The 15,214-nt window shown below is 39.8% G+C and overlaps 2 protein-coding genes across 2 annotated transcripts; one reads left to right on the plus strand and one right to left on the minus strand.

The window, feature by feature from the left end:
- Nucleotides 1-2,335: 2,335 nt before the first annotated feature.
- Nucleotides 2,336-9,734, minus strand: LOC142949502 (uncharacterized). The gene is made up of 10 exons (XM_076091179.1): nucleotides 9,341-9,734; nucleotides 9,177-9,255; nucleotides 7,582-7,944; nucleotides 7,055-7,168; nucleotides 6,805-6,920; nucleotides 6,575-6,683; nucleotides 6,336-6,472; nucleotides 4,406-6,186; nucleotides 4,203-4,307; nucleotides 2,336-3,224 (listed from the first exon to the last, which is right to left on the minus strand). The coding sequence occupies exons 1-10, from the start codon at nucleotides 9,421-9,423 to the stop codon at nucleotides 2,896-2,898; spliced, it is 3,216 nt and encodes a 1,071-aa protein (XP_075947294.1). The 5' UTR covers nucleotides 9,424-9,734; the 3' UTR covers nucleotides 2,336-2,895.
- Nucleotides 9,735-11,839: 2,105 nt separating this feature from the next.
- LOC142950064 (group XIIB secretory phospholipase A2-like protein) lies at nucleotides 11,840-14,527 on the plus strand. Its single transcript, XM_076091967.1, has 4 exons — nucleotides 11,840-12,101; nucleotides 13,163-13,251; nucleotides 13,530-13,695; nucleotides 14,149-14,527. The coding sequence occupies exons 1-4, from the start codon at nucleotides 11,840-11,842 to the stop codon at nucleotides 14,265-14,267; spliced, it is 636 nt and encodes a 211-aa protein (XP_075948082.1). The 3' UTR covers nucleotides 14,268-14,527.
- Nucleotides 14,528-15,214: the final 687 nt, after the last annotated feature.

Below are 15,214 nucleotides of genomic sequence, written 5' to 3' on the forward strand. Positions count from 1 at the left end.
TTCCCGACACTCTAACACTATACAAGGAAAAATAATGATTAGAATCTTTCAGAATTCCTGTTTTTTGTATTATTGCTGTCACAAACCGGGCCGAACGGCCATGACAAAAAAGGGAGACGCATTCAATGAAACAGTTGATTAATTATTTATGAGGTTTAAAGTATTATAAAAGACAAACATAAACTAACAGTGACATGTGAAGTCAGTCATTTCAGCAGTGTAAGTGAGTGGGTGCGTGTAAAGTGTATATGCAGTGTTGTATAGTGTAGAAACAAACCATAACCGCAACAGAAACCAAAATGGGTGTCTCAGGAAGGAGCGAGAGACCAACTGCGAATCCAGAGGGTTTTTGTACTGAGTGCTCTGGCACACAGGGCCAGTGTTGCAAATGGCATCAGGTGCTTCCACTCTGCCTGACGACCCACCTCCACACCTGCAAGGAAGGCAGCCAAACGAACAGGCAGAGAGGGTCGTCACATTGCGCAGACAACATTATGCTGAACTGAACATTTCTCAATCATTGTGTAACTCGGGGGAACCAATTTCCAGTTAGTCACAAGTGGATGTAGAAAAGCCGTTAATAACAGGTTTGCATTTTACCAATTGTGTCAAATTACCTAAGTTCAACAGCAACCGTCTTTTTATTGGGCCTGAACTATTAATTCATCACGTGTCCTTGGCTGCGATATCCAGAGAATACATTTTAAATGTCTGAGAGGCGATCAATTATTCATTTATAGCACTCATATTGTAGTTAATTTATCTAAGTGCTCCACAATTATAATATAATGAACTGCCTCATAAATGCCCCATGTATGATTTATGTGTATATGCATTGTTTATATGTCCAGTAATTGTTTTAAATGGGGCCCAGAAGTTTACTACACAGGATACTTGAGTCTGCCCTCCGGCAGCTAAATGTATGTGGAGAAACACACAATTCTGATCGAAACCAAACCCAAATATGTTTTGTGAGATCAATATTACACAATTAATCAGAACAATAAATATAAAGTGTTTGGGTATTGTGTTGCGTCACCATGAGCCTCCAGAACAGCTTCAGTGCTCCTCGTCATTGATGTCTAACTGGAGGGATGAACCGTTCCTCAGAAAGATTTTCCATGAGGATAATTTGAGGATAATGGTGGAGAGTGCAGTGTAAGACGTCACTCCAAAAAAAGTGTATGATCCCATCATTTTCCTTCACTCATTCAACTCATGCATTTGTCATTTCAGGATTTCCATTATTTGTCACCCATGTGTATAAAATAAAAAATGATCTACACGATAAATACAAATGTCCACCCTTTGGACTTAAAGACTTTGATCATAAGTACTGTGACATGTTGGAAGTGCTCACCGTCATCGCATCAGGTCTGCAAAGGCACTGGACTATGAGGGGGTAAAACACGCTATGAGGCGAGACTTCAGACCTTAATCATTACCGTACAATCAATGCTGAGAGGTTGATCTTGGATCCTGTAACTAATCGCAGGGCGTTTTTCTTGATGGTTCACGGCAGAATACACAATGCTAACACCTGTTGGGTCCAAAAGTCTGCATGATCGGTGAAGTCAAGACATTTGGATTCAGCCATGTTTCTTACTGTAGTTGAATGTTGGTTTTTTGTAGAGTTCTAATCAAATGCTACGGTCACAGAAATCTTACGGACACACAACACCTGTCAAGATCTTTGGCTACGTCAAGATCTTTGGCCCATGCAACCAAAGACACTACGATGATGTTTACATTTTTCTCAGTTTAATATGATTTTTCTGGATGAATTGAAACAACAAAAAAAAGCAAAACAATTGTAAAAAGCCGTGTGAACTTTTTTTTTTACCAAAAGTGACTTTGTTTGTTGCGTGCAAGGCCATTTATTCAGACTTTGTTTTCAAGTGACCAGAACAGAAACGATAACTGTTTCACAGGTTACATTTTAAAAGTAACTTTGAGCTGGTATTACTGAACTTGAGATGAATTTGAAATATGCACATCTGAAAAGCAGTAAGAGACAAACATGCAGGGAAGAATGAGTCAGTAGGACAAGAACTGAAATTACCATAATAAAATCATAATTGTGTTTTAAAATGAAGCGAAAATAATGAGTATATTGTTCTTCCACATCGACACCAACTTCTGTGATTTATGATCAAGGCGGATGCTCATGATGAAGCTCCCTTCACCCCCCCGCCCAACTGCACCTGCTCCCTCCCCTCTCACATGTTGGGGCCACTCGCTAGTTATTACAACATATTCATATCAACAAATCTGTGCAATGATATATTATCAGTGTATATCACAAACGTTCCTGTACACAAGCACAGCATACACATTTTGTAGTATAGTATTGATGAAATGTATTTATTTGTCATTGTTGAAGATGTAAAACAATACATGGTATCAAAAGGAAAATCTTTGAAGTTGTGAGTACTATTTTTAAAATTCTGTTTAATAAACCAGCAGAAATCCTTATTTAAGTCTAGAGTTGTTTATATCTGTGATACCTGAGAAACATGAACATTGAAAACAAATATAAGTTGAAGATTGTGCCATCAATTTGTGGTACAACCACAAACTTCAAAAGACAAATCAGAAGGCAATTTTTGCATGAAGTTTATTAATGTAGCACCATTGTAGAAATATTGTATTATTGTAAGTAAAATGTAAAATAAACTTAAAATATTTGAATGTTTAATTATTACAATGTTGGTACTACACAAAGTCGTTAAAGTCTTAAAGCGGCACAAAACTATAAATTCAAAGAAGACTGTAGATGTTAAATAAAGGACAAGATTTAAATATGTGCGCTCTCATAACACGGTTGTTATGACTGACCACAAGGCAAAATTAATAAAGATCATGAGTAAGATTTAACATGAAAGTAATCCAACGTTAATGTCCGAAATGGAAAACAGTGGTTTCTAAAGTCTTGAAAAGGTCCTTTAGTGGTGTGACCACCACATCCCTATTTACACACGGTACTTCCTCTGATGCGCGCTTCGGTCTTGGGCGGGTGTGAAGCTGCATCAGCAACGCCACTGGTTTGCACGGCATGTTGTGTGCGCCTGAGTTTCTCACCTGAAGTTCATTTGTTCCTGGACTGCTGGGGGTAGATCCAACTGTTGCCTCCAAGGGGATTTGGAGAGTTTGGAGAGACGGCTGGTGCTCTGTTGAGTGTGCAACTGTTTTCTCAGTGGACAGGTGGACTGGGAGTCTTGAGTCTGCAAATTACAAACAATAACAGGAGAAAGAGGCACAACGTTATGAGCAGCCACAAATTATCCGGAGAAATGTGGGATACAACACAACTAGAAGCATAGAGCTTGACAGTGACCAATGGAAATTCCAAAAATAAAGCCCCAAGCATCTAAAGTGTGTTTAAATTCACTAAGTGTATGTCCCCGGTGTTTCTGACCGCGAGTAACCATGACTTGGGTGTGTTTTTCAGGTGCAGATTTAGTCATTTGGGGTCCCAGGAAAACCCTGTGCTTTGGATTTACTTTCAACCCTTTCTCTAACTGGGAATGTTGGAAGATGAGAGCTACTCAAAACTTCTTTTCTGAAGTAAAACTATTAATACTATGCAGTAAATGTCATGCATTCAAACATTTGAAGTGAACAGTGAGAGAGAGAGGCATTATCAGCACAATGGACTCAAATGTACTTAATGTCACTTATCAATTCTAATATAACACTAGCTAAATAAATAAATGATGCATCATGTTTGCGAGTCACATTTAAATCTGCAACGTAACCAGTAACATTTCTGTCAGTTCAATTTAGTACTACAATACTTAGAAGTATACAGTAAATCGTATACAGTTGAGTTGCATATTTTTGAGTTGTATTAAGAGCCTTTTTTGAAATTGATTTCAAGGTACATTGACTTACAATAATAATAATTTCATATTTTTCATATCTAAACACCATAGTAAATCAATAGCTGTCGGGGGCCCTTTTAGTTTGGGGTTGCTTACATTAACGGATAAGTCTGCCCATGGTGTTGTTTCCTGCACCAGAGTGTATTTCCCTGTCGTTTCTGACCGTGAGTAGCAGAGCACAGTGCTGAGTGTGATGTTGTTTGTATGAGCAGAAACACCACAGGCCCAGCAGTCGGCCGGTTCTGAACGGGCACATTTTCAAAGGGCCCTGCACTAGTTCATATAAATCTCTTCAGCAGGAATGAGTAAACAGCATACCTGAAGTGACACCGATCTGAAAACGGTCCTGTTGCTCTTCATCCTGTTGGTACGGGCTCAGGCACAGGAAGAGAGTCTTCAGAACTGAATTTGCAGTGTCTGCAACTTCAGATCCAACGAAATGAGGCATTAACAACATATTTCAGTAGTGCAAGTCAGAATTTCACACCGGTATTTGTAAGCAGTGTGGAGCACGTCCTTACCTTTGTGGGATGCAATGTCGGGCAGCTGCTGATGAGCATGGGTTCTAGATGGACTGTTACCACAAGGGGTTATACTGGTAGATACCTCACAGAGAGAATCAAAGCTACTCACAGGATTAAGTAGCTGCTTTGTAGGTTTATTTATGTGCTCTGTTGAGCTGTCTTCATTCTCTATTTTAGGATTAGGAGAGAAATAGGAGGATCTTGTCGCACAAGAGATTTCTTTGACAGTTCTAAGCTGGTGTTGGAGAGGCGTCTCTAAATCAGAAGCTCTTGGTTTGGAGTTTGATAAAGGAGATGTATTATCAACTGACTGGTTTGACTGTTGAGAGCAGGAGGAAGACCTTGAATAATCTGGTTGAGATTGGATGCACGGGAGAGGAGCAGCACTGGGAGGGGCAGCGAAAAGGCCGAGGAAGGACCTGGCAGGGGCTTTGTCAGGTTCAACTGCACTTTGAACACGATTACTTCTGCAACCTGCAGGCTGTGGAGCAGGACAGGAAGATTGGATGAAGCCTTGAGGACAAGGGGAATCTGGTCCAGAATCGTCGTTTGGCTGCATTACACTGTCAGAAATGGGGCTTGCAAAAAGGCTATGAAAGGGTCTTTTCAGGGTCTTTTTACATCCAACTGCCAAATCACCACAATGTGCCGTTTTACTGCTGCACTCTGCTATGATGGCAGTTGAATAAGGAGTGTCATGGTTGAGGACAGATTGTGTCTTTTTGGAGTGCAGGTGGATCTCAGTGGGTTGTTTTTCTACAAAGTGACGACTGCCGGAGTTTTCAGAAGCACTTGTCTTAAAGGAGCTGGTGACAGGTTTAACAGGAACAGCAGCTCCAACTATAAAGTCGGTGAAGCCTGAAGAAGGAGAAAAAGGCTTTGTTGAGGCTTGTGAGTCAGACGTCAGAACAGAGAGATGTGGCCTCAACTCTGTAGGACATTTGGAAGTAGATTTCTGACTTGATGGCCTTGAAAAAATGCTTTTGCGATTAGTGCGTCCAAAAGGAAGAACACCTTCACTTTTACAGGTGTCAGAGCATGTAATATCCAAAGGCAGGCGCATGCATCTTTTCATATCTCCTTTGGATAACACAGACTTCTCTGCTACAGTAACAGGAGAATGCAGCAACTCCAACTTGACTTCATGAGCAGCTCTTTGAGCAGGTTTCATCGACTCTGGCATATTGCCACCTCGTGTCTTGTTATCCCTGGAGGCCAGAGTAAGACTAGGGCAGTTCTTTGAAAGCACACTGGTGTGCACTTGGAGGGATGACAGGCTCTTGAATAATTTTTCCTGGGAATTGTTCACTCCATTTCTGGTATTTACTGAATGCAAGACCTTCTCATCTTGGGTTTCTGAGCTTAGCATGGGCTCAGTAAACTCTTCAAAGTCAGTTTTTGGGGTATAGGACACAGTTTGTGCAGTAAGAGGGGTAGGTGAGTGTCTAAAGGTAGAATATTCCACTGATTTACAAGACCTGAGAACAGCATCCACAGAGTAGGGAACTTTGCTTTGGTTTGCAGAGACTGAACTGCCAGACTCATGACTTCCTGGAGTTGTAAAGAAACTAGGGAACGGTTTGAATAGTTGAGGTCCAAGCACTGCTGCAACTGAATAACAAACTGGCTCCTCATGTTTAAGGTTACTTGACGGCGGGAGGTGAGGTTGGGCAGCATCTGATGCATTTGGTGGGACAGCTTCCTCCATGATATCAGCCAGCTCTTTAGTCTGACAGTCCTTCTCAGCATTTGTTTCTCCGCTGTTGTAAAAGATAGGCCTACCAAAAAAAAGAAAAGAAAATCAGCATGCTTCTTACTCATATCATAACTGGTATCAATGATTGATTACTAGATGAATTCCAATGCAAGAATTACATTGATGCATTTACAGAATCACAATGACAAGTTAACGTTTGTATGTGCATACCTGAGTGGTTGCAGGAGTGTATCAGAAGTCCTACTTGCTTCTGTAATTTCTGGCTCATCTGTGTTTTCTGGCTGTCCGGACGACTCCTGTTCAGCTTTTTTTGAAAGTGCATAGAGGTCATCATCACGTTTGAATACCTGCAGTGAGAAGAAGGGAAGACATGCGATTGCTTTCAGCACACAGCAATGCCTATAAAACATTGTAAGAACATTTTCATGAATGGATTCTTACATACACACCTCATGCAACAGTTGGTTTGTGACGTCATTGAGTGGCTCGTGGGAAAACTTGCAATCCGCTCCTTGAGAACATTTTCCTTTTCTGTGGAAGAACTTGCAAGGAAATGACTGTGCAGCTTAGTAAAGGAAATATTAGATATTTAACAACCCTGAGTCTCAATAGTACAAGACTTATAACTGCAATGGGTTTATGAAAAATCGACAGATCATTGCTGTTCAACCAAAGGATATTATGCATGTATGGGCAGCTCTCTTCCTTTGTGCAGACTCCTTGAACATAGTACTTGCACACTTCTTTGACGAGATTGTTGTATCCCTTAACATGTTCCAGTTGGCAGTCGTCCTCCTGTGTGTAGTTATAATGACACTCAATAAAGGCCAGAATAATGAGACACTGTTCTATCCTATAAGTTACTGAGACATGTCAACTTTGGTATTATATAACTTTTTAAATATATATACATGTTTAACATAACCTGCCTTGATGCACCTTCCCCAAAGGAAATGTCGACAAATTAACCGCCCATCCACCAACACGCCATTCTGGTCCTTGAACTCCTGTGACATTAACTTTGGACGTTTCACTTGGACGCCCTGAGAGGAAAGATGAGCATAACGTTAAGATTCACAAACATTTTTGAATCAATACATGATTAAAACTTTCTCACGGTAGCTTTTTTTTTGACCCCTTGAACTAATATCAGTGGTGTATTCAAGCTTTTGTTTGGGGCAGTTACTGAATTACTTAAAGTTACTTTTCAGAACTTTTAACTGGTTATGAACCATTCTCACTTTTATACTGATGCCTCTATATATGACCTACATAAGTAAACAAGACCATCAGCAAGTAGATTGGCTATCAAAAGCCTATTAGCTCTGTGACTTTTCATCCTATCATCTGACCCGGTTTTAAAAAAGTTCTTTGGCTTTGTTTTTGACAATATACAGTCGGCCCTGTTTTCATTAGGCATGCAAAAGGACTCTGCAAGGCTGACACTCTTGCTTACCTGCTTGTCATTTCTATTTTGTCTGTATCTTCCACCTTGTCCCCAAGTAGGTTGAGTCTGATGGCTTCCACCTCTATTGGCAGGTCTCCATCTATCCTTCTGTTGATGATGATGATTTTTCGGCCACTCTGGCTTGTTTTTCTGCTGCTTGTTCACATTACGGTTATTTTTAGTTGTGTAATTCTGACCTTTGTTATTGTGGCCAGGTTTATAACTATGATTATGTATCACGTCTTTGGTGAAGCCAGCACTTGCATGTCTGCTATCAGTGTTATGGATATTGTAGTGTATGGCCTTGGAGTCATCTTCTCTGAAGGATGCAGCATTAGAACTTCTGGTTGTCTGGACTTCGTGACATTGCTTCTGTGGAAAGAAAATGCAAAGAAATGAAATGTCAAGGACATGCCTGTTAATATTGTAAGACAACCTTTTTAAGTTTGGGAAGTACAAATACATGTTGTGCAGACAAGCAGCACAAACCCCGCATAACTTACACAAAGGTGCAAGTAGACCTAGAGGAAACTAATGCTTGCAATATTACATCTCTGCACTAAAAGATGTAGTTATTAAAATTTGAAGTCTACAGTTTGTGAGGCATTGCATCGCATCATACTGGGAGGAGTTACAAATATTTTGTCCAATAAACAATATCACTGACGGAACACTAAATAAAGTTGTGTGTACTATTTGACTATGAACATCAGATTTCCTTAATAGTAATTGATTATTTTTTTCTCATCAATTCAATGATTTCATTTTGGCCTTCTTGCAACGATCCTGTTTAAAATGCCAATCTCATCTTTATTCATTTTTTTTTTAATTTTCCTCTTCCATTTGTGTTCTATTGAGTTCTGCTGTTCGTCTCATTTAAAAATAAAAAAATAATTGATTATTGTAATTGACTCAAGTGTTTATTTGATCTTTCATATTGTGAATTTGACGGATGACAAAAACCTACATTACAGAAACAAATCTCCAACAAACTATGCCGCCAGTGTGCAAGAATTCAAATCTTTATCTTGCATTAGCCAACACTGAAATGTTACAGCATTACAACCTTCACGGGTGTCAGGTTTATTGCAGGGTTGTTGTATTAATTAAGCTGCATTAGTATTAGCTGGGTGCATCACATAAACTGGAAACTGAGTGGATCTACAACGATGCAGAAACCTAGAATTCGAGATGTAATGGTGCAGTCAACAAAATCACTTTCACAAAATGCGAAATAAATCTTTTGCAAGTTTTGCAACAAGGACCTAACTTTAATAAATAGTAGAAAATAATAAATAGAAAGCATCCTGATTGGAAACATTACAAACTGGCATGAGATGTGCACAGCAAAGGACAGGAGGGCTCTACTGCGGGTGATTTAAACTGCTCAGAACATCATTGGTACCCATCTACCCAGCATCACTGATATGACAAGAGGTGCCTGCGAAGAGCCCAACGGATATTAAAAGGCAGCTTCTTTCTTCAGAATGTGAGACCCCTTAATTAACCCCCCACATATAATGCTTTTGTTTTTCCTATGTCGAAAAATGGCACTACAAACAATGACAATAAATTAAGTTAATATTAGTTAAAGTTCATCTCACCTTTTTATAAGGGCCGGTATGCTCAACCTGGATTTTCCTCTTTCTGGCATTGCCTCTTTGACCACTCCCAGTCTCGTTCCTGCAAAACAAAATAAATATTTAATTAATAATGACCACAACATGCACATCACAGCTAATGGCCAACTACAGTTAAATACCGTCACCTGTGCGTAAAGGCGGGTGGACCAGGGCTCTTGACACCTTCTTCGACAGCAGCTAGACCCGTGAACAGGTTTGCGAAAGCCATTTTATTTTGCTCGTCATTAGTTATTTGTTTCTTCTGGTGGAAAGACTAGCAAGATGTGGATGTGGCCACCTAGTCAGAAGTTATTTAAGTAAAAAACAAAATGTTTAACAGCCACCTGCAGAGAGGGGAATGCTGCCTCGCGCCCATAAAACAAGAACTAAAACAAAGCTGCTTTAGTCTCCCCAGGTATCACCTATCCTACCCTGCTTTTCTGTTCAGGCCTGAAATGCCAAACATACGTTTAAGTTTGATTTGCGGTCCAGTAAATGTGTGTATCACATGTCTCACTCCATCGTTGCCGCATCGTTCACCTCTTCTTCCGTGTTTGAGAAAGACGTCATGTCCCTGGACTCTACCAAATACGGACAGAGGGTGGGGGTGTAGACCGAAGACCCTGATACTTGAAGACATCTAGCGGTAGAATTATGTATCGCAGGATATATTTGGTACATAATGTATGATGAACTTCAGGATTATAACAAGTACATATACCCTGTTGCTGATTTTTAGAACAAAATGTGGTTTTGTGATGCAGCTCTGGGTTGGGTTGATGTAAGGACTTGATGGTCTATTATAATAGCAAATTCCACGAAAATCTGTCCGTTAACGGAAGACATTTTGACATGTCACAGTAGGAAAAGCAGAAATGTAAATAACAAAATTAATGATGGCTGAGTTCCAATTATCTGCTCCAGTTTCAGGGCCCTGGTATTAATGTGTGCTGGCTCATTGTCACACTGTCATGGCTTATTTGGACACTTGAATTAAACAGAGCCATTATAATTGTTAATATTATCAGTAACACGTGTGCTTTTCCTACTATAATGAGTCAAAACGTCTGCTGTGAAAAAGGCCTGTAGTATTAGGCTACTTATAGGCCAAATATCATATTTGGGAACATAAACCATGCTCTTTGTGAAAATCAATGGTTGTACATGAGAAGTATCTGCTGTTCTGTCTTCCTTGTTAATTATCAAATTTAGCCCAAATATAACCTTTGTTGTCCCGTGAGTTGTCACATTACAATTATCTTCATTTCTCGTTGTTCTGTGATGAAATACAGTTGCACTCAAAATTATTGGCAAAATTGACAAACTTTCAGCTGTTTTCAATAAACAACTCAAACAAGGACCATTTAAATAGCTCAACACAACTAATACTACAAGTGGTTTCTCCAAATTCAACACAAAATGCCACCTTTCATGACTACTGCAGTCTCAAAATGATTCAACCCCTTCATGACAAGCATCTTTAGTACTTAGTAGAGCACCCTTTTGCTGTCATGCCCTGATGCAAACGTGATGCATAGCCAGACACCAGTTCTGACAGCGTTCCTCAGGAATCTTAGCCCGTTCCTCATGGGCAATGGCCTCCTGCTCTCGAATATTCTTGGGTTTGCGTGCTGCAACCGCCTTCTTCATATCTAACCAGAGATTTTCTGTGGATTTTCAAGTCAGGCGACTGTGACGGCCACTCTACAATCTTCCAGGACCTTTTCTGAAACCAAGCCTTGGTGGACTTTGAGGTATGCTTGGGATCATTGTCTTGTTGGAATGTCCAATGACGCCCAAGCTTCAGCTTCATCACAGATGGCATGACGTTTTCTCCTAGGATTTCCTGATACTTGATTGAATCCATCTTGCCCTCCACACACTGCAGGTTTCCAGTGCCAGAAGAAGCAAAGCAGCCCCAGAGCATCACCGAGCCACCGCCATGCTTCACTGTAGACAGGGTGATCTTCTCAGTGTATGCTTTGTGAAGCATGGCGGTGGCTCGGTGAAGCCACCGCCATTGAATTTTGAGAAACCACTTGTAGTATTAGTTGTGTTGAGCTATTTAAATTGTCCTTGTTTGAGTTGTTTATTGAAAACAGCTGAAAGTTTGTCAATTTTGCCAATAAACCTAATTTTCCATGGGGGTTGAATAATTATGAGTGCAACTGTACCTTGAGATTTGGTTTGGCTACAGACTTGATAGATTAATATACTGAACTGAAAATATAATAGACTGTGGTCTGTACTACAACACCCACAACACAGTCTCTCATTTAAATGCTTTAGCAAATACACTGATGTATATTTAACATAAAACGTTGGGTCTATGGTTTTGGGTTAGAATAAATCAAATCCACTCTACCCAGTTTGCTTCTCTTTGTTACTGTCAAGAGCAATTCAATCTTAAATGTAATTGAATCCCCTCGGCTGAATGGTGAACAAGCACACTCTGCCTCTCGTTAATCAAAGAGATAGCGATAGAGGCTGGACTTTGTTCCTCCACATAGAAGGCCATCCCTGTGTCGGGCTCAAAGTTCAGGTCACAGACACTTTGGTTTTGCCTCTGAGTGTGTTTGTGTTTCCCTTCAGTCTCTGAACTCTTAAACTCTTAACTGTCCATATTGAGCTGTCTGAGCGACAGAATGACCCGTTGGGCTCTTATTGCTCCCCTCCTGCTGGGCCTGTTCATCCACAGTGCTGTCAGTCAAGATGCTGAGGACCCTGCTGCAACCGCACCACCACCACAGGGTCAGGCCTCTGATGGCACACAGGCGGAGGACGAGGACGCAGAGTGGGGTATGAATTCCCTCAGAGACAGCTTTGAGTCAGTCGGCGGATACTTTGATTCGATGCTGGAGTTCATGGGTGGACGTGATGGAGTGTGCCAATACCGCTGTCGATATGGTAAGTTGGTTAAATGGATGAGTACGTATAGTTTAGCATTAGAATGATACTGATATTGATCAGCCGCTGTGGACCACCACTGATATATAATTTTAGAGCTTCAAAATATTTTACATTTTAATTGAAAGGAGGAAATGTATTACTGCACTATCCCCTTAATACTGATTACGTGCAGTGGAAAGGGTTAGTCTAAGGGTTGGGTGTCCTATGCTCCAGTTGATAGTGTTTCCACCCCAATAACAATAAAGTCCTTCAAGAGAAAAAGAAAAAGAAAACATGTCTTCCTTTTTGGAATCAAATTGTTAAATTCATAGATATTGAATAATTGCAAAAAATCTGCCTCTTTTACCTAAAAAAATACATAAACAGAACATATACGTCTCAAATGAAAGCCTTTTAATTGCCATGTTTCTCACAATAAGAGTGTTCATTTGATTACACTTCACCACATTGAATATATAATTTTTGTAAATTATATCTTATATCTAGCAATGATTTGAAATTTGATTTTTAAGTGGTTTAAATATTCACATTTTAAACTTTTTATTCTACTTTTATTTATCCAAACAATGGTGTTAAAATTAGATACATTATTACTATTTGAAGCACAAATAAAATATCAATTACACCATTTCCCAGGACAGGCAGTTTATTGACAGTGTATGCAATACCTAATCTATCTGCACGAATGCGCCTCTGTTGCTCTTATAAATGGTAACTGACAGTGTAATAGGTTGACATTACATTATGAACTGTGTAATGTGGTTAGTAGTCTGAACATTGCCTGTATGGAACAGTAATGCAACAATGTAAACCCAATAACAATAATGCACTGATACTTATCATATCACCATTGTACTTATCATAGCGGTTATCATCTGGAAATGGACTGTGACCCCATAATGATTCATGCAGTGACTGGGGAAGGTTACTAATAACACGTGAACCAAATAAGTAACCTTTATCTCTCTATGTGCATGGGTCAACTTTAAACCCATGTGGTTTTCTAACTGCTGTAATACATGACCTACATCTGATATTTTGTCTGCTTCTCCTTTCAGGTAAAGATCCTATTCCTCGTCCTGGCTACCAGATGCCAGAGCCTGATGGGTGTAGCTCCTACTTCTTCGGTCTTCCTGTTCCAGAGGGGGTATGCTTCTTCTGTCTGTTCAGGACAAAGTCATGGGGATTTATGGAACTTGGAAATTTGATTGATACGTATATACAAAGCTGAAACTACATGTGGAGCAAAAAAACATCCTTCGGCAAAAAGAAAATAATATATAACCTTTCGTCCTTAATAATTATCATACAGTCCATAAACGTCTTTATTTGACTGCATAGTGGAATACATTTTGAGTTTACAGCAAAAATAACCACATGTGAATGCCACATACAAATACATGCATCACCTCTGTTGTGTACCAGATGGATATGGGCATCCCTGCCATGACCAAGTGCTGCAATCAGCTGGATATGTGTTACGACACCTGCGGCTCCAACAAGTACCGCTGTGACTCCAAGTTCCGCTGGTGCCTCCACAGCATCTGCTCGGACCTCAAGAAGAGTCTTGGCTTTGTGTCAAAAGTTGAAGGTTGGTTGTTTTAACCCATATTTTACCCAGGACTGAGCTACTGAGCCCATCCCTGTTTTTCAGCACCATTCTGCCTCAACTTCAGCTTTAATAATGCAGCAGCTGGTTTAGGTAAACGCTCTACTTGCATACAATACTTACAATTGTGGTGGAGGGGACTGAAATACACCCAGTATGTGACAGCTGAAAAATATAATGACCAGTTGTGATACTTTTTTTTATTTCCTACCATCCCCCCCAAAAATCGGATAATCTATTTAAAGAAAGAAAGAAATTCAAATATGATTAAAATGCTCAAGTGCTGAAAACCTGCCAAGTACTGATAATTCAGAGGACTATGACATTAACTGTATGCTGAGTGTATTTTAGAAAATGTGAAATATGACCTATTATTCCTTACATACTGCTGTGTGCTGACTGCACATTCCTGCTTCTGTCACTTTCTCTCCTCAGCATGTGAAGCAGTAGCAGACACCTTGTTCAACACAGTGTGGACTCTGGGCTGCAGACCCTACATGAACGGCCAGAGAGCGTCATGCCTCTGTCAGGGAGAGGAGAAGGATGAACTTTAAAGCATGAAACACTCTCCTATTTATAACACTATCAACTAGAGCAGCTGTTGCAAAGACTGCTGTGTGGAAAACTTGAGTAATTTATTTGGAAGTTATTGTTCTGGTCATTACATTACTTTGCATCAAAATGTAGATGTTATTGTTAAAAGTTCAACTTTGTTGCAAGCCAAAACTGTATTTGTTTATTTGTCAATAGTGTTTGTGTATTAGCACCAATACAGTTGGCAAAGGCATAATATGATTTTGGAAAAGCAAAAATATTGTGGCGTGAACTAAACCTTACAGCACATAGCCTCTTGTGCTTCATACCTTTGGGTATGTATTACCATGTTCTACTTAGTATACAGTATGAATAAATGTTATGGACACATGCATGGACGTGATTATTTCATTTCATGGTACACTACTGACGCCATTCAATACAAGCAGAGATGGTCGAAAGTATTTTTTGCAAGTCTCAAGTCTCTTATGGTTGTCATAAACAATCTGTCATGTAAGTCTGCTTAGAAGACAGCATAGCTATATCTAAGGAAGTCAGAGCATGTACTGTGTCATCACTCTATTGGTAGTATCAGCATTGATTCATATTTTGGTACACAATCACTTTAAACAGACTATTGAAAACTTTCCTAAAAGTAAATGACTATATTTTTGCCCCTAAAAATGGATATAGACTAACCGTATTGTATAGTTACACTGAATCTCCTACTGTCAGTTTATAATCTACTGTAATTTAAAGGCGCAGTTCACCCCAAAATCAAAAACACATATTCTTCCCATCAATAGATTTTTACTGTTAGTTGCCTTGTTTCGGAGATATCGGCTGTAGAAATGTCTGCCTTCTCTTGAATATAATGGGACTGTAGTGACCGTTGCTTCCCAATAAAAAAGTCACTACGGTTGCTGAAATGTTTGTTCTGACGCATGCCATAAATAACGAAGTCCAG

Source organism: Anarhichas minor, unplaced genomic scaffold, assembly GCF_050575085.1.
Source record: "Anarhichas minor isolate MPS153535 unplaced genomic scaffold, ASM5057508v1 ptg000014l, whole genome shotgun sequence".
NCBI classification, from domain to species: domain Eukaryota; kingdom Metazoa; phylum Chordata; class Actinopteri; order Perciformes; family Anarhichadidae; genus Anarhichas; species Anarhichas minor.